Here is a 21,878-nt window from a genome sequence, read left to right on the forward strand (position 1 = left end):
CGCACCAAGACTACAAGCCCATTTCTCAGACTTCTTCTCACTTGGTCTCCAAACTCTCGGGGCGTCGAGGTCACTCAGTGACCGGTGTTCACACTCTCTCCAATCCTGGTGTCTTGCAAACAGATGGCAGCGGTGCTCGAGTCAGGAGTGAGACACACCCCCATCACCAAACCCGGGGTTTCTCCGCCCACACCGCGGGACTGAGTTTCTCTGCAGCGGACAAGAACGGGGCTTGGTCTGATTGTTCTCAGGTTATTCTATGCCTCTCCTTTCCTTCAGGATCGAGTTCCACCTTTGCTATGGGCACTGTAGGAATCCCCGACGTTTGCAAACTCAGGCACTTCCAAAGCGCTAATTTTGTTCAGAACAAGTGTTTTCACAACCAGGCATAAAGACAGGCAGAAAAATGCGGGAAAGCAAAAAAAAAAAAAAAAATTACTAAATACCCCCTGGAGGAGGGGCCGTGCACAACAGCGCCAGGGTTTTTCATTTCCCACTTGAAGCTTCGGAGGCACTTAAGCAAAGAAGAAAGAAAAGAGAGTGAGAGAGGTACGAGGGAAGAAAGAAAGGAAAGAAGGAAGGAAGGGAGGGATGGAGGGGAAAAGGAGGAAAGAAGAGAAAGACAGGGAGGGAGGAGCTGAGCTAACTTTTTCAGCGTGAAACTGAAACCATCGACCTCTGCACGCCTCGTGCAAACTCCGGGTCTGTAAAGGCACCCAACGCAAACAGCTTGCGGGAACAGCGCCCCAGAAACCCTATCAGAAGGGAAACCACCACTCTTTGCGGGCGCGGGCCGACTCGCGAGGGATGGGAAAGGACGTGGGTGGGGAGGGGCGGTGGCGAAGCCCCTCCGTTCCTCCAGCCATTTCGGGACAGGCTCCCTCCTTCCGGCTCTAAGGTGGCCCTAAGGCTGCCCGGGGAATTCAAGAGACCGGTGCGTGGCTGGCACAGCCGGGCAGCCGTCGCCCGCAGCGGGCAGCGAATTCCAAGAGGCTGCGGGCGGGGCGTGCAGAGCGACCCGGGCCCAGGGCGGAGGGTGGGCTTTCTCTGGGCGGGGAAACCAGACACTTACAGGCGGCTGAGGCCGACTTTATTTTTACTGCCCAAACTGTTGGAAAGTATTTAAGCTTAAACAGAAACAGCTGTATCGCTGGCACCGGCCAACGAAACTATTTGTTACCGGGAATGACTTTTTATGATTAAGGACCCGGCCGTCGGCGGCCTCTCGCGGGCAACTCGCGCGGGTCGCCAGGGCTATCTAGGCGTCGCCAACTCGCTGTTCGTTAAGACCGAACGGCCAGAGAGATGAGGCTGTTCACCCAGAGCTCACCTTGTAAAGTTTGAGCAAGGCCAAAATCTGGACCCCCGCCCCGTTTCCAAGGGTGGGGGCGGGGAGTGCGGGAGTGGGAGGGTAGGAGTGGGGGCGGGAATCTCTCCTGTCCAGCGCGCCCAGGACCGCGCCGCACCCGTCGCGCACCTAACTTTGGACAGGAGGCCGGTTTTCCGCTCTGGGCTTCCTGCCCTTGAGTCAGACTCCTTGGCTCGCCTTTCCTCCTCTCTCTTGTTCTCCTCTTTTTCCTCTCTCTCTCTGTCTTCCACCACATCCCTCGCCAAGGGAAGCTGTGCTTCCAGTCAAGTTTATCACCATGTTTTAACTAAATCGTGGGTTCCGAGGAGTGGGTGCTGTTACTTGCAGCTTGGGCGATAAGAGAAAAGGGTTGGGGATTGCTGGGCCCAGACAGGGCTTCTGTCTCTGTCGCTGCCGTCCCAGCCCACGGGTCACCGCGAGCTGAGCAGGAACGTGCAGTTTGCGTGTGTGCAAACGCGAGGCACGAGAGACCCGGTCCTCGCCCCCTTTCCTGGACCCCGCCACCTTCGCCCCTCTTCGTCAACCTTCAGTGGACACTGTGAGGCTCCCTGGGTTTTCTCGCAGTGTCTGCCACGCGCATTGGGATGAGCTGCCAACAGGAAGAGTGGGGCACAGGCCCAGCGGGTTGCCCGGGTACGGGTAAAGCAGGGAGCTTCCCCAGTCGCGCTCCCCAACCCCAGCCAAGCTCCAGACTCTGCCTTGGTGGACGTCCATGCCCTCCCCAACACACCCCGGCCTGGGGCAAGGAGCGGCTGGACTCGGGCTAGCGACACTTGGGGCCAGGGCCTGGAGTGGAACAGCAACGCGGGCTGGCGGCAGGGGCAGGTGGCTGCGGGTGTCCGGGACAGGTCGGGGAGGGGGCAGGAAGAAGGCGCGCGAACTCCCCCACGGGATCCTGGGGTGCGGAAAGACTCGGGCGGCAACGGCGGGCCGCCACTGGCTCTGCATTCGGCCTCCAAGCTGGGGGCGAGCGCTCGAGCCCAGCCCGCCTCGCAGGGCCCGGAGGGTGGCCGAGGGCAGGGTTGCGCGACCGGAGAAGGAGACACAGGCACATTGATTTGTTAGCGGGATGGGGCTGGCGGCAGCGGGGGGAGGCCGTTGCCATGGAGACCGAGGGTCGGGTGTGCAACCCGGGGGGAGGGGGCCGGGTGGGAACGCTGGCGAGGGGCGCGTCGCCGGCACTAGGGGGTTCGGGCGCGGCCCGCGGCGCCCCAGCACCTGTGCATTGTGCATTGTGCGGCGCGGGCGGCGGCGGGGGGAGGGAACGACGCGAGTCCTGGCGGTGGGGGTGGGGCGGGCTGGGGGTCGCCAAGGGGGCGGGGCCTAGCTGACACCGCCACCAGGGTTCCAGCGAGAGCTGTGGGGGACGCTGAGCACCGGGGGGACATCTTAGCGGCGGGGGAGGGGGCCCCGGTGGGGACCGAGGGTGGACGGCCCCCCTGCCAGCCCGACAGACTGACAGCGGCCGAGCCCGCCTCCACGCTACGCCACTTCCGGCGGCGGCCCCACCCCCCCCTCGCGCTCAGTCTCCGGAGTCGTCTCGGACTCCGCCCCCTGGCGATTGGAACGCGGGTCACGTAGCAACGCGGGGGAGAAAGCGAGAGGGGCGTGGCCCGGAGTTCGCCCAATCAGAGCGCGGGAGAGCTGGCTCTGGCCGCTCGGCTTTAGCAACGTCGTTAGCAACACGTGGGGCGGGAGGAAGCGCGGGGCAAGAGGGGAGGAGGGAGCTGGGCGAGGGAGGGGGCGGGGAGGGAGCGAGCGCGCGGGAGGGGGAGGAGAACTGACGTCAGCGGGAGAGTATTATGGTCTGTCGTGCGCTGGCTGCTGCTTTTCTGCTCCTGGAAGCGGCCAAGGGGGGAAGCGCCGAGTCAACATGGAGCTTTCAGCGGTGGGGGAGCGGGTGTTCGCGGCCGAAGCCCTCCTGAAGCGGCGCATCCGGAAAGTAGGTGCCCCCGGGCCTTGGGCCGAGCCCTCCCCTCCCGGCCCGGGTTCCCTCCCCCTGCTGCAACCCAGCTTCCCTTCCCCCAGGTCCCAGCAGCGGCCGCGGCCGTGGCGGCGGCTCTGAGCCCAAGCGCTTTCCTTAGACTTGCAGCGATGCACAGATTGCATGGGTGGGGGGCGGGGTGGGGGGAATGAATGCCGGTGCATGCACTATGTGCAGCGTTTCGTGCAGGGGGTTATGCAGCGGACGCGTGCCTTTTCGCGGTGGGATTTAGCGCATTCATTCGGTGCATGCATTTTTTGCATGTATTTCTCGTGTCCCCGTCATGCATTTTTCCCCTTGCACACACAATTTCCTTTTTGCATCTTCAGGGACGCATGGAATACCTCGTGAAATGGAAGGGCTGGTCGCAGAAGTAAGTAGGTTCTGTGCAATTCTCAACCCCAGACTGTTATTCCGGAGCTTTCTTTCTTCCTCTTTTTCCCTTTACATTGAAATACAATACAATGCAACAAGAAAAGTTACAGACATACACATGCACACCCGCGGTTCTTTCTCTGCTCCCTGGACTGACGCCCACTTCTTCCTGATTTCCTTTAGGTACAGCACATGGGAACCCGAAGAAAACATCCTGGATGCTCGCCTGCTCGCAGCCTTTGAGGAAAGGTACAGGCCCTTCCAGGCTTCAGCTTCTCACTTAGAAACACGAAGGGTGGCTCCTGTCCAGCCTCAACTGGAGGCGCACTTGGTTTCTTCACTCACGCACCCCTTTCCCCCCTTCTTTCTTTCTGCAGGGAGCGAGAGATGGAGCTGTATGGCCCCAAAAAACGAGGACCCAAACCCAAAACCTTTCTGCTCAAGGTAGGGTGACAGTGTCCAATGGTGGGCAGTAGTGTTCTTGTGTCAGTTTGTGGGAAGCAGGCCATGAGGGGTTATGAACCATTGGGGTGTGCTGTTTGTAATCTAGGAGGGAGTCCCTAGACAGGCTGTCACCGAGTCACTTCACCGCTAAGGGTATCTGAGGGGAGGGGCTTAGCCAAACTAGAATTCCTTTATCAGACCCCCTCAACCATCTAAAATAGACATAATCAACTACAAGAAAGGTACTTGGTACAAATGACTGCTTCCAGACAAATCTTCTACCCCTTTGCTTCCAGACAAACTGATACCCCTATGCTTCACCCCTACCTATATGGGAATTCCAAGGCATCAGAGGGTGAAGCTGGGAGGCTGGGGCTGGAAGAGCGATGGGGGAGGTGGGGGCGGGGCAAGGGCCCTGCTGGGTTCTTGACACTATCCTCTCTTCCTGAAGGCCCAGGCCAAGGCAAAGGCCAAAACATACGAGTTCCGAAGTGACTCAGCCCGAGGCATTCGGATCCCCTACCCAGGCCGCTCACCCCAAGAACTGGCCTCTACTTCCCGGTCCCGTGAGGGCCTTCGGAACATGGGTCTTTCCCCACCGGGAAGCAGCAGCAGCACCAGCAGCACCTGCCGAGTGGAGCCCTCTCGGGACCGCGAGCGCGACCGGGAGCGAGAGAGGGAGAGGGAACGAGAGCGGGAGCGTGAACGGGGCACCAGCCGTGCAGATGACAAACCCAGCTCGCCAGGTGACAGCTCCAAGAAGCGAGGTCCCAAGCCCCGGAAAGAGCTCCTAGACCCCTCACAAAGGCCCTTGGGAGAACCCAGTGATGGCCTCGGAGATTACCTCAAGGGCAGGAAGCTGGACGACACTGCTTCCGGGGCAGGAAAGTTCCCAGCTGGCCACAGCGTGATCCAGCTGGCTCGAAGGCAGGACTCGGACCTGGCCCAGTGTGGTGTGGCCAGCCCTAGCCCCGCTGAGGCCACAGGCAAGCTGGCTGTGGACACCTTTCCGGCCAGGGTCATAAAGCACAGGGCTGCCTTCCTGGAGGCCAAAGGCCAGGGCACCCTGGACCCTGGTGGCCCCCGGGTCAGGCACGGCTCAGGCACCCCTGGCTCTGTGGGGGGCTTGTATCGGGACATGGGGGCGCAAGGGGGAAGGCCCTCCCTCATCGCCAGAATCCCAGTGGCCAGAATCCTGGGGGACCCAGAGGAAGAATCCTGGAGCCCCTCTCTGACCAACCTGGAGAAGGTGGTGGTCACCGACGTGACCTCAAACTTTTTGACCGTCACCATTAAGGAAAGTAACACGGACCAAGGGTTTTTTAAAGAGAAAAGATGAATATCTGGGTGGGTGGTCCCAAGACCAGGGAGCAGGAGAGAGAGTGAGAGTGCAAACTTGGCATAATGCTTTTTATTTCTGGGTGGGGAGGCGGCCTTCTGGCTGGCCCTGTCCCTTCCCTACCTTCACACAACCCCTTTCCTTTCGTCCCTCCCCCCTCAGTTTTGGTTGGAAAGATTATCTCTAGAGTTATATTTTCTATTAGATGTAAATATGTTATTTAAGAAAAAATATCTAAATATATATATTTCAACTCTTGAAGTTGTTTTATTTAAACAAGGAGAGAGAGAGACTCAGTGTGGTTTAGTTGGGGAAGGCAGGCTGAGTTGGGGCAGGAGGGGTCTGACAGCCACCCAGGGCAGTAGGGAGGATGAAGACCTGGGCACTTGGCCTCTGATGGTGTCTGGAGGGACTCAGCCAGCCCACCTCACCCCTCCTCCTTTTTCCCACAGCCCCAGGGCAGACCCCTGGAACCAAGGCAGGACCCGGATTTTTTCCTCTCTTCCCATTGGTTGGCCAGGCCAACAAAAGATTGGTTCCCCAATCAGAAAGGGAGGAGGTGGGGTCAGTCTTTTTCCTTTTTTTTTTTTTTTTGGTGGTTGTTGTTTTAAGATTAAGAAATCTGTTGGGGGAAAAGCAAAGTATTAACTGGAGTAATTTTTTTGTGTGTGAAGTTGAAGGTAAAAAGTTGCGGGTGGGTGGGGAGCAGCAGAGTCCCCCCAGGACCACACCAGGAAAAAGCACTTTACGGGAGATGTGTGTGTTGTACACGCAGATCGGATCGTAGGTATGTCATGTGGACAAAACCTCCCAGTTCCCTCGATTCCTTTCCTTACTTCACAGAAAGAAAAGAAATCCAGCGAATCTGTTTACATTCCCGAAATGCCAGGATAAATTGGGAGGATTGCATGTCGGTGCCCAGAGTTCGAGACAGTTGCTGTTTTACGAGAGAAATGTTCGGGGGTGGACTTTTCTTTTTCGCGTCTTCTAGCTTCGCCAGGAGAGACGGTGACCCCCATCTCCCAGGAAGATTGGACTAGTCCCCCTCCCTCGGGGAGGGCGGGCCGCCCCCTCCCAGGAGAACGCCCGGCCGGACAGGCCCACCCAGAGGGACCCACGGGGGTGGGGGGCGGCTGGGAGCGGAGGCTTAGCACCCAGGCCCTGGTCGCAGCTCGGCTGGGAGTGCGGTGAAGGTCTGGGCTCCAGCTCGGAGCTGGGCAGGACTGGCACCCCGGCAGCTTCGGCGGGGCCAGGGAAGGAGGGGCGAGGGGAGGTTTCCATCCAAGAGAGCGCATCAGAACTTTTCCTTTTTCCTTTTTTTTTCCCCCCCTTTCTTAAAAGCAAAAGCTATAATTTATAGGCCTTTTCGATTCGCGGAGTGTTCTCTATTTGAACTCGACATTCAAACTCCGCCAGAGGGGGAGGGAGGAGAGGGGAGCTGGAGAAGAGACGGCCGGCGCGGCTGGGGAGGCCTGCGCGCGGCGGCGGGTCCCTGGACGCCCCCGCCCCGGCCGACTCGTGACCACGCTGTGTTCCAAGGACGCAGGACGCGCGCCCCTCTTTTGACTCAAAAGCACAAATCTGCCCCCCTCACATCCCGGTCCCTTCGAGGACTGGTCCTGCGGCCTCCTCGCCCTCCCCCACCCTTAAAGGGCCAGAGGGAATCTAACTTCCCATTGCTAGTGGAGGGAGGGGCGAGGGGGCCCGGCGCTTTGGGAGGAAGCACAGACTCCCGGCGGTACAGGCGGGGAGCCGGGACTGAGGGGGAAACTTCTCAATCCTGGGGGGATTTGGCGGGGACCCCCGCCTGGTTTCTCTTCTGCACTCCCCGTATTCCTACTCCCTCTTCGCAGCCTCTCCTCCAGACTTTCTTGCCTTTGAAGTGAGGGGGTAAAAAAGAGGAAGACGGAGTACTACAGGATTTTTCTTTTTTAATTATCAAATTGCGCCTATAAAAAGCCCGTGGAATGGGGATTTTTATCTGCTCACATTTGTAAAACTGGTATTTTAGACTTTGTATAAAGAAGCGCCGTTGATCAAGTGTATCTATTTAAATATCGACGCTATTTTCAGATGAAACTTCATTGAAGGGACATGTCTGTTACCGAGTGGACGGTCATTCCAGGACCAATGTCTTTACCTGGCTGCCGCCTTCCCTCCCTCCTTTCCTGCCTTCACCCTCATCTCCCTCCCTCGGGGCTGACTTTGCCTCTTCCCTCCGACCTTCCCCTGCCCTGGTTTGCCCCACCGCCTATCTGTCCTGTCTTCTGTCCGTGGCCGTCTGCGTGTCTCCTTTGCTCGCTCTTGCGACGCTGACCTGGGGGTGGGTGGGCAGGGCAGGGGCCGCGGGGCTGGGCGTCTGCAACCGCGCGAGATGTGCGGGTGTTGGGTTTATTTAATTCTAAGATTTGTACAAATCTCGAATCGATCTCCGCCTCAGCTCGAGTGAAGCTTGGCACGTATCTTCTGCGGTTGTGAATGTCTGTATCCAATACCGCTTTTTACGTGTTTAAATATATACTTTGTAAATAGAGACGTGTTTCGGATTTTATTCCTTTTTTCCGGCCCTCGAGAAGAGGGAACAGGCGCCCCGGGAGGAGAGGACCCTTCCCTCCTCGCTCATGACCCATCCCACCCGCCTCTCTCGCCCCTATCGGCCCTGGACGATTCTGTTTCCAGTAGGCCATTCCCCAGCTGGGGGGATGCCAATCAGGCGGGGCAGAAGGGTAGGGTTGGGAGGGAGCGGTAAGTGACTTTTCTTAGCCTCCTAAAGGGGAAGGTCCTGGCTTTCCTCACCTACGGACTGCACTTCTCTGCGGTCTGGGCAGAACTCGGGGATCCCGGGGAGATGGGCGCGACCTCTGGGTTCCCATTTCTCCTGGCGGGACTCCCTCGGCGCACCCCACCCCCAGGCCTGATGTCCGGGTCCCTGACGCCCCGCGCCTCGGTGCCACGCTGCTCCGGCTTCCCCACCTGCTCACCAGTGCTGTCCTGGGACCCGCCCCCCAGGCCCACCTAGCCTCGCCAGCGCTCCCCGAATTGCAGCTCCTCGCGCCTATTGATTGAGGAATTGAGTTCGCGGGTATTGCTAGGCAACTGGCTGCTCCGAGCCGGCGCAGAGCGCGCTGATGTGATTAGTGAACCCAGAGCTGCCGAGGCGCAGCCCCGCGCCCCCCGCCCCCCGCCAACATCCCCCTAGCCTCTCAGTCCCTGGTCTGGGGGAGCAACACCTCCAACTCTGGGAGAGAAATGGTTCGGGGTAGCGCAGAACACAGGGTGCGGTGGGGGGTCCTCAGATTTTCCTGGCCGAAGACTTTGCAGCAATGGGGTGAGGTCGTGAAGCCTGCACAGGAGAGCCGCCTTCGGGACCCCAAAAGGGCCACCGCACTGAGCGCAGTTTCACCCCGCCCCGCCCCAGAGACCTAGCAGACGTCGCCACCAGGAAAAGCAAGCGCGAATCTAGGCGCACTTGGCAGAACTGGAAGGGCTGTGGGCACGGGTAGGCTGGCGCATCTCCTATTCTTGCCCATTGAGTCGGTGACCCCGCGTCTGGCGGAGCTCTTCCGCCTTCTTCCTCTAGTCTGTGGCCTGTATGTGGACCTGGGACGGAGGGAGAGGCCAGGCACCTGGCTTTGGGGCCGTGGGCCAGCCTTCCGACGTGAGGGGCTGGGCTGGTGGGCAGAGTCAGAGGGTGGGGAGTGGAGTGCAGTGGCTTGGGGAGGATTGCAGCGGGGGGCCAGCCCCCAGGCCGTGGCCCCGTCTCTCCACAGAGACTCTCTCCCGCATTGGGTAGCCTAGTGGGCTCGTGCTTTGGAAGACAGGGAGATGGGAGGGCCCCGACTCTGCCCCCTTTCCCCGGCTGTCTGGCCACCACCAGCCTTGGCCTTAATCTGGTGCTTTTCCGGCGGGTTTCCATAACGTGGGCAGATGCTCTGGGAAAGACACCAGGTGTGGAGGCCTGGGCCTGTGGTGCTGCCTGGGGCTGAGGCATGCCTCTGCCTCCAAAGGGCAGGGCCATCTACTGCTGCCGCAGCCAGCAGGGAGCTTGGCCCAGCACACATACTGGTTGAACTGGAATCTTTATGGGTCTTTAGAGAGAGAGCATTGGGTTGGTGGGTTTTTTTTGGGGGGTCCCCCCTTTGATGCTTAACAGTACAGATACTAGTCGAGGCCCTGGGCTGTGTGCGGGAAACTCAATAGTGAACAGGCCTGCCCCAGGATTGGGGGTGGGGGGCTCATATTCTTTTCCCATCTTCTCACCCAGAGTCCCCCAGGGCCAGAGGGGGCCTGGAATCCAACAGGGGTTCGAGTTGGGGGCGTCTTAGTGCTTGATCAGGCCCAACCTCCAGCCTTTGGACCCTGGACAGGAGGAAAGGGGCTTGGGGCTGGGGCTTACTTCCTAAAAATTTGGAGACTGTTGGGTGTGTGTGTGTTTCAGAGCAATTGTGTTGCGGGTCGTGCAATTTGGTTCCCTTTGGCAGCTCGGAACCGGGGGTGGGGAATGTCCCTCGCGCGTCCAAAGCGCCAGCGGCCCGATCTTCGCGGGTTGCGCGCGCCCTCTAGAGGCGATGGCCTCAACCCCACTCACTGGCGCTCACCCACTCCCGGCGGCGATGCCTTTCTGAGTCTCGAGGGGAGCAGGAAACGTCTCTCCATCCCAAAAGTACTCTAGAGTGGGCCACCGTGGGCGCCCCCTCCGCGACCTCCCTTCGGCCAGGCCCTCTAGCCACAAAGGTAGGGAAGAAGGTGTCCAGCGGCCGGATCCGCCAGGCACCCTCGTGCTGGATCCAACGGCGCGGGGCTGAGCCCTAGGGAGGCCGCGGGCCGGGCCCTCGGGCCGGGTCGGGCCCCTTGGCAGCCCAACCCATTCTTCTGGGAAGGCGGTGGATTAGGCGATCAGATCAGCAGCGCAGAAACTAACAAAGGCCAGTGTGGGTCAGGGCCCCCCGTACACGTCTGGCTGTCGCTCTGTACAAATGGGCTCGCCACCGGGAGCCGCGCGGGTTGTTACTCCTCTAGCCTGCTCTTTCGTGGCCATCCCCAATCCCTTCTGCTGCCCTCAAAAGCCAGAGGACAGGACGACTAGGGTCATCCCTGTTCACCTTCTCCAAAAGAAAGCAACGCCGGCCTCCGAAGGCACAACAAAAGAAAACATGCCAGTAGCCTTCCCCGCAAGAATGATTTCAAATTCGCAGGCCTTTTCTGGAGCCGGCCAGAGCTGGGGGAAGAAGCATTTTTGTAGTGCGAATCTCTTCCTGAACTAAAACATTCAGGCCTTCACCCCAGCTAGCCTTTCAACCAGTGGTGGCCAACATCCAGGGCCAACTTCTCTTTACTTCAAAGGGAGCTTCCTTCTCCCTGGAGGCTGAAATGTATGAATAAATTCATAATGAGGGTAATGCAAACCTTAAAGGACCAGGGAAGGTTATATAATAAGCAAACTGTCTCTTTTATTATGAGCCATGGGTTAGGAGTCACAGTAGCACCACTGATTCAAAGATTCTTGTGCTTCATGGCTACTCCCCTGAATTTTATAGCTGTGTCCTTTTAAAGTGTTACCACATGTGGTGGATTCAAGGGGTTGAGTAGCTTTCCAACACAGGATCATTTGGATACTGGGGGTGGGGTGTGCATATGCACATGTGGAAATTTTGGTTTGTTTTAAAGTATTAGTTTCTGGGAGATGTCTCAAAGTGAGCTTGACTTGTGACATACCGCAGCATCCCTGGCCTCTATCCACTAGATGCCAGTAGCAATAACACTCACTCCTGCCCCCTGTTGTGACAACCACACTCGACATTGCCAAATGTCCCCTTCAGTGTCCAACTGCCTTATCTGGGAAATGCTGGTGTAGGGACTCATAATCAAACCCACCCCTTTGCTTAGAAAAACATTTTTTTGACCCCATTAAAGTGGCTGAAACTTCTGCAAAGCCTTTCATTTTTTCACCCCATGATTCAAGTTGAGATAAGTATTTTGCCTCAAGAAAGGTAAAGTGAAGAGACTGCTGTTTCTGGGTATCACTCATGACACACACCAAGCTGGAAAGTTAAGAATTTATTGATATACCAAGAGTTAACAAAAAGTTAAGACAAAAACCCTCTGATACCATCTGCTAATGACTCTCCCCTACAAAATAAATTAACATCCGTCTAAAAAGATCAGCAACCTATTGCTAGTGTTAGTTTTCAAAAACAAAACAAAACAAAACAAAACTAGAAAATCCACAGAACCTTTAGATGTATGTGAGCAAAGATCTGGTCCTCTAGGTACGATCTTCCTCTCCTCCCACCCTTTCCCCCCTAAACCGCTGTGAGTTTCCTGGGGGAAGTTTTTCCTTTTAACTAGTTGGTCCGACTGAATATGGGGGCTGGGCTGCTGTACTGTTTCAACAAAGATCTTAAGTTTCCCAAGGCAATAACATATCCACTTTTGTTCTCTTTAAAAAAAAGCAAACAAACACCCATAGTTTAAAGTAATTAGAAGTGGCATACATGAATGATGGGGCTTTGTTTTTTTTTAAATTAAAAAACACAAATCAAGCTAGTGATTGGCAATGGTCCAAAACTCTGGTCCTCCCCCAAAGTTCTCTCCTAATAAAACCTCTAGGCCTAGAGCCCTCTTAGTCAGGTCAGAATGTTTGAGTGTAACCCCAAACAAGGGACACTCTTTTTGGTATGAAAAATATATATATAAAAATATGCCAAATCCCCTATAGAAGACAAGACTGGCCACTCTTCCTATCCAATACGGAAGCAAACTGACAAAACAGGATTAAAACAACACTCAATATACATTGTGATGCAGTTCAGCATAGGAAACCCTGCAGGATAAAGAAATCAGTTAAATGTGTGACCAATGCTTAGCCACACACACACACACACACACAGCAGTAGCAAATGGAAAAGTACTGCTTTTATTTATCGGTAAACATGACAACCAACTCTAAGCATCTAACTCTTCAGCGAAGGCTGTCACGCCTGCACGTGTGTATACACACACTCACACTTAGAGACATGAACCGCTTGGGCTCACAAGCACCAAGAAAAAACATGCAACACAGCAAGAAGGCAAAGTGGCTGGGAGTAAGATGTTTGCAGATTCAAACTTTGGGATTGAAGTAGCTGGTAAACAGAAAGGCACCCAGTTGGGGTTTGAAGACCTGGCGGCTGGAACTGTATGGTTAGTCCAGAACAGGGGTACCCTGAAGGTGTGAAGGGGAGAGCCGCTGCTGGCCTGGCTCTGCAGCCTCTAAGGCAGCACAACTTGAAGGTTATGAGCTCCTCTGATGGGGAGGCAGCCCGAGAGTCCCTTTAGTCACACCCAGGGGCATCCGGGGACAGGAATGAGGCTGGTGCCAGGGGACCAGTGTGCTGGCACCCCTTTCTTCCAGACAGGGCAGTGCACTGGCATCTCTCCATCTCCTGCTGGGGTAGTGGAGGGAGCATTCTTCCCCTTTATGGCCCACTTTCCAGTTTTAGCCTGGCTGTCTGGGACCCCCAGCCCTTGGGTCTGCCCAAGTGGGCACCATTCCAATTGCAGATAGCATGGCTATCACACACGAGTCGGAAACTGCATCTGGACACCCCTCAACCAGGTCTTGGATGTGGATCTGTCCCCAAAGGCACACTGTTGAAATTGATTTGGCTACACAAAAGCCGTATCTTCCTATTTGGCATGGAGGGTGAGGGACTGGGGGGGCTGGAGTTCTGGGAGGCCTACCCTCAGACACTAGAGCCCACTGTGTCCCCTGCCCTCAGGGTTATGGGAACAACAGAAGACTCTACACCTGCTGGCTGATGTTAACCGGTAATTGAAGCAGAAATAAAGTTCCCTGCATTCCCACTTCTCTTTTTGGCATCAAAGACCAGTGACTCCACTCACTGATGCACCTCTCTGCCCCAAGTCAGTAACAGCAATTCTGTTGTTGGCTGGAATTGCCAAGACTGCTTCTGGACTCAGCCATCTCGGGGGAGGCAGTTGGTCTGGCAGCTCCAGCCTTTCTGGAGACCCTCTGCCAGGTGGACCACTCAGATTTGTCCCACTTCCCAAATGGTACGGAGAAACAGCTGCTCAGCTGGGAAAGAGAATATGGAACCCCCAGAGGTGCAGGGGTGGGGGGGATTGTCAGGGGAGGTAGGTGGGAAGTGCAGGAAGCCAGCCAAGGGGAAGGGAAGCAGACTACCAGCAACTGCCCACATGGCCCAGTTTGCGGGGCCACGATTAGGACTAAGGCAGTCCTTGCACCGGGTGGCAGAAAGGAGGGCAGTGGAAGTATGCCCTTCTCCTTCTGTCCCCCGAGCTTGGGAGGTTTGGGCGAACAGCTCTGGGACCAGCCCCCTCCCTGCCCGTGTTGGACTCTGGGTCAACATGTGGGGGCTGCAGCTGTTAATCTGAATCAGGGTGAGACGGCACCCACACCTACCTCTCTAGGGTTCCTGATTCCAACTGCCATGCCTGATGGCTAACGTTAAGGCCACAAGCCCTCAGCCGTCTGAGGTGAGAGCAGACAGGGAGGTGAACAGTGTCCTCACCCTTGCCGGCTCAGGCGGTGCTCTGAGTCGGGGGTTCTGACCAGCATGCCCCCTCCCCCGCTCCTCCCACAACCTGAGCAGAGTACTCCCAGGAGTGGCACCCCCCAGGCCTTACCTCCCCCGAGCCTTAAGCAACCCTCTCTTCCAGCCACTGGCAAGAACCACCAAGCTGGACCTGGAGAAGACCCCTCCTCTTAACACCAGTGCCCGGGGGAGACGGGGAGGCAAGCTGACCACTGCTGTCATCACAAACCACGAAGGCAGTTCAAATAGTGAACGTGGTCGGGCTTAAGAAACACAGGACGCTCTTGGGAACATTTCACCGAGCCCCAGGCGGCCACCCAGACTTCCTGAGGCAAATGGGGAGCAATGCAAAGGCCCAGAGGTAGGAACAAGGGTGAAGGCTAGGCGGCAAGGCATCACGGTGCCTCCCCTGTTCAAGTCACAGGGAAGGCTGGGCCCAGGGGAACTCCCACCCAAGTCTGCCCCTGAAGGCCACTGGCCCCTGGAGAGGACTTGGGATGCAAGCCACGTGTCAAAGCATAGCCAGAGGCCAGAGAAGGGCAGGGGAGCCAGGGCAGCCAGGCTGCGTCAGTAATGTCTCAGGTTGAAGAAGCCCACACTGGTGGGAGACTCCTTCACCGTAACGGTGATGAGGTTGGCGGTGACATCGGTGACGAAGACGTGCTCGATGAGGCTGCGGGTGGGTTTCCAGTCCTGGCTGGTCTGGACGGACACGGAGAGGTTCTGCCCGGCGCTGGGCAGGGAGGCCGAGTCAGGGTCTGAGTCGGAGCTGCTGTTCTCCTCACCGGTACTCATCTCAGAGAGTGCAGCTGTCTTCCGCGCTTCTCCTGACGTCGGGTGGCCCTCCTGCCCGGGGGCCGTGCTGCCCTTCCCACAGTCCCTCTTGCCTGCAGGGGTGGGCATGGCGGCCGCTCTGGAGACCAGCTTTTCACCCTTGCTGACATCGGTGGGCAGGCCGGTCCCACTTCCTGCAGTGGGGCCGCCCCCAGCACCCTTCCCAGTGGCTGGGTTGGTGGCAGGAACGCCCTTGGTGGCTGGGGCGTGGCGGACGACCATGCCCCCTGCTGGCGTGCCATTCTTGACACTCTGTAAGTCCAAGACCTGGAGGCTTAGTTCCTGGGGGGGTGCAGGCTGGGGGCCCAGGCACCCAGCAAGGACCTTGTTGCCACTGTGGACGTGCGGGGGCCCTCCTGTGCTCCCTATTTTCTGCTCTACAGCTCCACTCGGGGTCTTTGGGACTTTGTTTCCTGGGGGGCTTATCCCCAGCTCCCCCTTCTGCGTCCTCATCTTGAGGTCCAGCCCGAGGCTGCACTTGCCGGTCGCTGGGGCCCTGAGGGCCAGTCTGCCGGCAGCCTGGGCCTGGCTCTGGCTCATCCGGTTCATGTAGTGCACGATGGAGCTCTGCCAGCTGATGCCCCCACGGCTGGGGCTGCCGGCCATGCCCTTCATCAGGCTGGCCAAGTTCTCCGGGGTGGCCATGGCACTGGGGCCACCACAAGCCTCCTTGGCATGGGCCTTCAGGGCCGCCAGGCCGGCCACAGGGGCGCTGAGTGGAGGGGGCAGCTTGCCTGAGGGTGCCCCCAGGTCCTTCCGGGCCGTCTTTAGTACCTTGGCCAGGCTCACGGGCCTCCGGGCTGCCTTCTGCTCCGGGGGCAGGGGCTTGCGGCCCCGCTTCTTCCGGATGGGGTCCTTCAGTTCAGGCTTGGCTACCAGGATCTGGGCCTTCTTTTGAGGCACCGGGTGAGTCTCGCGGCCCCGTGGGCCCCTCTTGGCATCTAGGTCACTGTCCTCCTCTTCCTCTGAGGAGGAAGAGGAGGACGTGGAGGAAGAGGAAGAGCTGCTGGATTTAGATTTGGAAGGGGCGTCAGATTCCTGCAACAACAAAGGATGAGGTGTCACTTCTAAAGCCTGGTCTCCAGGGGCATTCACTGGACACCTTGGAGCCAGCCCCTCCTGCAGCTTCCAGACCAGAGAGGCGGCCAGGAGGGAGCGATCTCACAGTCTGGTTCTGATGTCCTAAGCAGCGCAGTTAGAAGTGAAAGAGAACAAAGAAAAACAGGTGGCTCACAAAGAGAAGCCTGAGTGATGGACAGAAACATTCGCAGGCTGACACTGGGCCCTGCGCCTTCCAGGGGCCTGTGAGAAGCTCCCGGCCCTTGGCAGACACCTGGCACAGGGAAATTCAGAACAGCACAATTCACGTGTCTCAGAGGGGCAGGGTGGAGTGAAGCAGTGTGTGCAAGGGCTCTGCGACCAGGATATCTTGCTTCAATCTCTCCATTTCCAAAGATGATCCCTTCAGATCCTTCCAGCACACAGGAAAACCAACCACTGCCCTCCACATCCTCGGGGTGTCATCCCAGACACTAATTTGGAACACTTTCCTGGTTCTCAGGTCCCTGTGTAAAGGGGTACTTTAGGGAGACTGAGCCAACACCTGCTCTTGGCCACAAAGCTCTTCTGCCCCAAACTGGGGATGTTGGAATCAAGCCCAAGGAGTCTGGAGTCTCCTTGCCTGGCCAGCTCCCCACCTTGCTGCCGCTTCTCAAGCCAACGTGTGCGTTCAGGCCTGGAGGGCAGCGTCTTCAAGAGAGAAATCAAAGACACGTCTGATCTTGCAGCTGTGCCATGGAGCCCAGGCATGTGTGCACCTACCTGGCACGCCTATGAGCACCTACTGTATACATGTGTCCTGTTTTTTGTTCCTTGTAAGCCACTGGAGGTGAGAAAGTAGCACAGAGTGGACCTCACCAGAGTAAGAAACCAGCTGGGGTGGGGGTGGTGCTCGGCCACCCCAGAGGGACAGGGCAGGAGGCAGAGAATTGAGGTTCACTGTTGCCCCCTGCTGGCAGAGCCTCAGAGTGGCAGTCCAGGGGGAAGCAGAGCCAAAGTCTTCTGAGCAAGGGAAAGACTTGCCTGGAGATGCCAGCTGGCCTCCTTCCCCCAAGCCTGCAACCCTCCTGCCACCACTTTTCACTGGGCCGGCAGAGAGCCAGCACTTGGGGGTAAGCCGCCAAATCCAGGGCAGTAGCCACCCACCTTGAGCTTGGAGTGTCGGCTGCAGGAGGACATCACGGTGTGCTTCCTCGGCCTGCCCCTGGGCCGCTTGCCTCTCTTCCGGTTCTGCACCTCCTTCTCGTGTTCCCTGAAGACAATCAGCAATCAGAGTCACAGACTTTTCCTTCGGCTATCCTGGAACCCTATGGCTTCAAATCCCCCCAGGTAGCTTATCACCAGTTTCCCTGCAAAAACATACCCTGTTAATGAACAGATCCAAGGCAGAAGTGCAGATCCCTTTCATTTACGTTTCAGTAAAGACAAGTCAAGAAATTCAAGCAAAGCTGGGAAAGGAATTATTCCCAGTTTTCTCTGATTCCTCTTAAAACAACTTTGTGCAAATCTGCAGGGAGATAGTACAGCAGAAATTCTATACTACCACTAGAAGGAGGCTTCATGGTCACATGGTCCAACTTTCTCAGTCCAAACAAGAGAGTCCAGGGCCAGGGAGTGAGGACCACTGCCCTCCACTCTCCACCTCTCTACATCCTGCATAAAATCTCAGTCATGGGAGCACTGGGGTAACCAAGGGGTCTTCTTCCCCACGGTCTTACCCAGAGCCAGTGCTCCCAGCATATATTTCTTTCCCTGTTTCCTTTTTCTGGTTCTTTCTGTTCCTAGACTCTGTTCTGATGGAAGTACTGGCGGTATCTGACTGCATGGTGGCTGGGGCTCAAGGCAGGACAGTGTTAACTAGCTCCATGACTCAGGGTCAGAGGGCCAAAAGAGCCGCCCCCACCCACCACCCCGAAAGCATGTATTCCAGGCTACCCCAGGGGGAGAGGCTCTATCTGAAGTATTTTCCTGGTAATTAAAATGGGCAAACATCATCTCATAGGCACCTGTAAGGTGATCTCTTAGAGCAGCCCCAGCCTGTCTCCTAAAAGGACAGGAGCACTCATGGGTCTCTGCTGACACATTAACCTGTACCCATGGGCCCAGAATATGGACTTCCCCTGACAGTCAAAGACCACATCCCCACACCAAGCAAATAACCACCAGTTCTTAGATCGGAGGGGAATCTCTGGGGGTGAAAAGAACAAGGCAGAGCACCCACCTCCCAGTTTTATCACCCCTGTGATGTAAACCAGAGTACCCCATGGTTCTTTTAAACTCTTGCATCTATCTCTGTGACATCTGCTAACCTCAGTTCTTGCCTGTTGTACTGTAAGTAAAAGTGAAGTGAAGGACACACACTCTCTGGACAATCAGGACACTTACAGAAAAAGGTACCAGCTCCCACCCCTTGGGACCTACAGCACTTGAGTTATGAATTAAATAGCAGACAGCAAGCCTGCTGGTAAGTTTTTTCAAAGGTATCGAGGCAAGCATATGCTCATTGTCTTCTCTCTCAACCCATACTGAAATCTCTTACTTTCCCCCTCATTCCATGGCCCGTTTGAGAAGACCTACAACGTCTTGCTAGAGCAAAAAAATGGCGGCCATAGGTTGAACCAACAGAGAACAGCTGGCTGGATCGACCCCATCTGAGAAAGCTTTTGGGCACTTAATTTATCAACCTCTACCAACAGGGCAAGGGGTTTCCCTGGTGGCTCAGTGGTAAAGAATCCGTCTGCTAACGCAGGAGATTCAGGTTCACTTCCTGGGTCAGAAAGATCCCCTGGAGAAGGAAATGGCAACTTGCTCCAGTATTCTTGCCTAGGAAATCCCACTAACAGAGAAGCCTGGTGGACTACAGTCCACGGGGTCGCAGAAGAGTCAGACACGACTTAGTGACTAAACAGCAGCAACCAACAGGGCAGTTCCCACACCTTACCCCCACCAGTCTGCTCTGGGATTCCCTGGAACCTTATGCCATCACAAGTCACTCACCACACTTTCCCCTGTATTTCAAAGAGGCTTCTCTTAACCCAAGTCTCCTGCCTAAAAATAGATATGACATCTTGAATTACAGCAGCAAATTCAGCCCCTGAGACTGCTGAGGGGGCCCCCCATGGTGCTCACTTGGGACCAGCTGTTTTGCAGCACGGGAAAAAAATAAACGTGCTGCTCCTGGCCCAGACACACCACGGGAGGCATAACTTTCTGCTGTGTGTTCCTGTTCCCTCTGTGAGCCTTCTTTTGCTCAATCCACGCATGAGGACTGGGTGGCCAGGTCTGCATTTTTTAGGGCAAACCTGCCACCCTGGTTTTTATTAATGCTGTTTGCAAGCTAGTCAACAGCAAAGGCCAAGAAGAAAAGCCAGAACTTTTCACAAAGGATGTCCAAGAAGGTTCATTTTGGCAAGTCTGTCACAAAGACCAAAAGCAGCACTTACTCAGGGATTCCCAAGATCTGGACACAGTGCTGGCTCTCCGAGGGAAGGGAGGGAGAAGACGACTCACCTGGGACTTCAAACTACAGCCCAAGCCCAGGAACTCTGGAGGGCCAGCACTGCCCTGAATGACTGTGTGACAGGCCAGCGTCCCCCCAACTGGCTTCCCCCTCCCACAGGTTGGTTAACTTTCTCACTTCTTCTGGAAGGCCAAGAGCAGCCTCGGGTCCAGGATATTTTCCTCTGGCTCCCAGCTGTTGTGTCTGGAAAAGCAAAGAACAGGACATCTTAAAGTTCTAGGCAGCGACCAGCCACTTCCGAAACCAGCCCAAGTGGGGGTTGCCCCACTATTCCCTGATGCCTGCTGGCAGCCAGGGAAGTGGGGTACTGGGGACTGTTCCCCACGGTCTCACCCACATCCAGGATGAACTCCCGGGACACTCAGTTCTGAAGCCAACACCTTGTCCTCAAACTCAAAGGGAAACCATTGCCTCCACCCCCAATTAACACCCGGCCTCAGGAGGACTCTACAGCCTCCCACAGGAAGAAAACAAATCGCAATAAAATGGAAAGTTGCAGAAAGGGAAGACCCCAAACTCTGGCCCGGAGCCAGGGAGGGAAGGGAAGGCTCCCTACAGGATGCTGAGAGGGGGACGCTTAGGGGCACAGAAACGCAGCCCAAAGATTAAGAACAATGTTGCTGGCATCCAGGCCAACACCGGCCGGGGCACCCAGTGGGGAAAGCAAAGAAAGAAAAGTGCGGTCCGGGAAGAATGGGGAACCGGGTCTGCGCGAATCGCCTGTAAATAGAGCCCCTTCCGGGATGCCAAGTTCCCTCCCTTCCATTAAGAGGGGAAAGGAAAAAAAAAAAAAAAGGAGCCCTACATCCATGAATAGAAAGCTCAGGTTACAGCCGGGGAAAATACGGACTAGAGGAGGGGGGCTGGAGTCCCGCGGGGACGGTTGAGGCGGGCGGGGGCGTATGCAACAAATGGGCGCGGGAGGAACGAGCGGCGCCGGAGGGGCGCGGGCCGGGCGTGGGGAGAGGCGGCCCGGGAGCCCGGAGCGGAGCTGGGAGGGCCGGAGGGGCTTCCGGGGAGGCCGCCCAGCCCCGCGCCCCGCGGGCTTGTAAACAAAGGGCACCCCGCGCACGCTGGGCGTCCCCTAACCGCCAAACTCGAGGAGCCCGCGGAGCCCCCCGCAAACTTCCCGCCGGGCGCGCGGACGCCCCCCGACGGCGCGGGCGAGGAACCCACACCGCTCTCCCACCACACACCGAGGTGGCGCGGGCGGGAAGACGGGCACCGCATTGTTGGGGACTCACTTGGAGGACCAGCCGCGCCACTTGACCAGGTACTCCAGCTTGCCCTGCAGGGAGAGAAGAGGCGCGTGAGCCGGGGTGGGCGGGCACGGGCGGGCGCAGGCCGGGCCGCACGCACCTTGCGGAGCCGCTTGCTCAAGATGCATTCGGCGGCGAAGACCTGCTCGCCCACGCTGCTCAGCTCCTCCATGCTGCCGCGCGCCCCGCCCCGACCGCGGCGCCTGCCGCTCCCCGCACAGCCAGAGCTGCCGCGCGCCCTGCCGGCCTCACACAAAGCACCGCCCCCGCCCCGCGCAGGCCCGCCCCGCGCACGCGCACCGCCACCGCACCCCTCGCGCCCCAGCCCGCCACCCGCCCCCGCGGGCCGCCCTGTTCCGGAGCGGGCCAATGAGCGCGTGGGGGCGGTGCCAGGAGGCGGGGCGCGCATTGTTCACCGCGGGCTCGGCTTCGCGCCCGGGGCGGGGGTCCCGCGCGCGCTTGGTCTTGCTGGGTTGGGGGCACGGGTGGCGCCGGGGGTCCACTAAGCTGGGGCAGGTCCCTAGCGAGGAAGAAGGAAGCACCTCCCTTCTTCTGACCTGGCGATCACCGGCCAAGTCCCGCTTGGTCTGCGGGGCTCGCCCGGCCTCCGCCGAACTTCGTTTTCCGGGCAAAAAGCCATTGTTCTGGCCCGAATGGGGGGAAGTTGGGATGCGGCGAAGGCGGCTGCTTCCTGCCCCTGCCCCCGAGGGGCGCTGCTTGGAGCGCGGAGGGCCCAGGTGCCCTCAGTATTTTTGAACTTGGTCTCGAGCGGTCGGACTGTTTTGCGCGGGAGCGAAACGGGCTGGAAGAGGGTGGGGAAGGAATGGGAGACAAAATACGAGGGGAAGAGGTGAGCAGCAAAAACGGAGCAGCCCAACTTTTCCCCCCAAAGGCAGAGAGGAAAATGAATCAGCTGAAAACGAACGGCTCTTCCTTCTTACTTTGTTAAAAGTGGCACTCAACCCCCAAGTTTTAGGGCGCACGTAGCGGGAAAGCAACTGCACCTTTTAAATATTTTGTTGCATAATTTTAAGAAAATGAACGTGGCGGGGAAGGGATCGAAATTTGAGGAGATGGCTCTAACCTAGGACTAAGTCATTAATGGGCCCGCTAGGATTTGGCAGTGGATATCCGTTG

The 21,878-nt window shown here is 57.4% G+C and overlaps 2 protein-coding genes across 4 annotated transcripts; one reads left to right on the forward strand and one right to left on the reverse strand.

Annotated features, from left to right (window-relative positions):
* Window positions 1-3,151: 3,151 nt before the first annotated feature.
* Window positions 3,152-8,044, forward strand: CBX8 (chromobox 8). The gene is made up of 5 exons (XM_019982429.2): window positions 3,152-3,311; window positions 3,683-3,726; window positions 3,912-3,977; window positions 4,106-4,172; window positions 4,624-8,044. Exons 1-5 carry the CDS (start codon window positions 3,243-3,245, stop codon window positions 5,509-5,511), a joined length of 1,134 nt encoding a protein of 377 aa, XP_019837988.2. The 5' UTR covers window positions 3,152-3,242; the 3' UTR covers window positions 5,512-8,044.
* A 3,509-nt stretch (window positions 8,045-11,553) lies between these two features.
* On the reverse strand, window positions 11,554-20,993 carry CBX2 (chromobox 2). Of its 3 annotated transcripts, XM_019982457.2 has the most exons (5): window positions 20,842-20,993; window positions 20,727-20,770; window positions 19,600-19,665; window positions 17,109-17,214; window positions 11,554-15,941 (listed from the first exon to the last, which is right to left on the reverse strand). In XM_019982457.2, exons 1-5 carry the CDS (start codon window positions 20,911-20,913, stop codon window positions 14,637-14,639), a joined length of 1,593 nt encoding a protein of 530 aa, XP_019838016.2. In that variant the 5' UTR covers window positions 20,914-20,993; the 3' UTR covers window positions 11,554-14,636. The 3 variants fall into 3 exon arrangements, with proteins under 3 accessions (XP_019838016.2, XP_070630049.1, XP_070630051.1); XM_070773948.1 differs by lacking the exons at window positions 20,727-20,770; window positions 20,842-20,993 and adding an exon at window positions 20,288-20,397; XM_070773950.1 differs by lacking the exons at window positions 20,727-20,770; window positions 20,842-20,993 and adding an exon at window positions 20,288-20,397 and having other exon boundaries at window positions 17,109-17,311.
* Window positions 20,994-21,878: the final 885 nt, after the last annotated feature.

This window comes from Bos indicus, chromosome 19 (genome assembly GCF_029378745.1).
Source record: "Bos indicus isolate NIAB-ARS_2022 breed Sahiwal x Tharparkar chromosome 19, NIAB-ARS_B.indTharparkar_mat_pri_1.0, whole genome shotgun sequence".
Lineage (NCBI taxonomy): Eukaryota > Metazoa > Chordata > Mammalia > Artiodactyla > Bovidae > Bos > Bos indicus.

Coding starts and splice junctions, on each gene's coding strand:
- CBX8 (XM_019982429.2), top strand. CDS start 3,243: ATGGAGCTTTCAGCGGTGGGGGAGCGGGTGTTCGCGGCCGAAGCCCTC. Junction 3,727..3,911: donor TGGAAGGGCTGGTCGCAGAA/GTAAGTAGGTTC, acceptor GATTTCCTTTAG/GTACAGCACATGGGAACCCG. Junction 4,173..4,623: donor CCAAAACCTTTCTGCTCAAG/GTAGGGTGACAG, acceptor CTCTTCCTGAAG/GCCCAGGCCAAGGCAAAGGC.
- CBX2 (XM_019982457.2), bottom strand. CDS start 20,913: ATGGAGGAGCTGAGCAGCGTGGGCGAGCAGGTCTTCGCCGCCGAATGC. Junction 17,215..19,599: donor CTCTTGGCCTTCCAGAAGAA/GTGAGAAAGTTA, acceptor GATTGTCTTCAG/GGAACACGAGAAGGAGGTGC. Junction 15,942..17,108: donor GCCGACACTCCAAGCTCAAG/GTGGGTGGCTAC, acceptor TTGTTGTTGCAG/GAATCTGACGCCCCTTCCAA.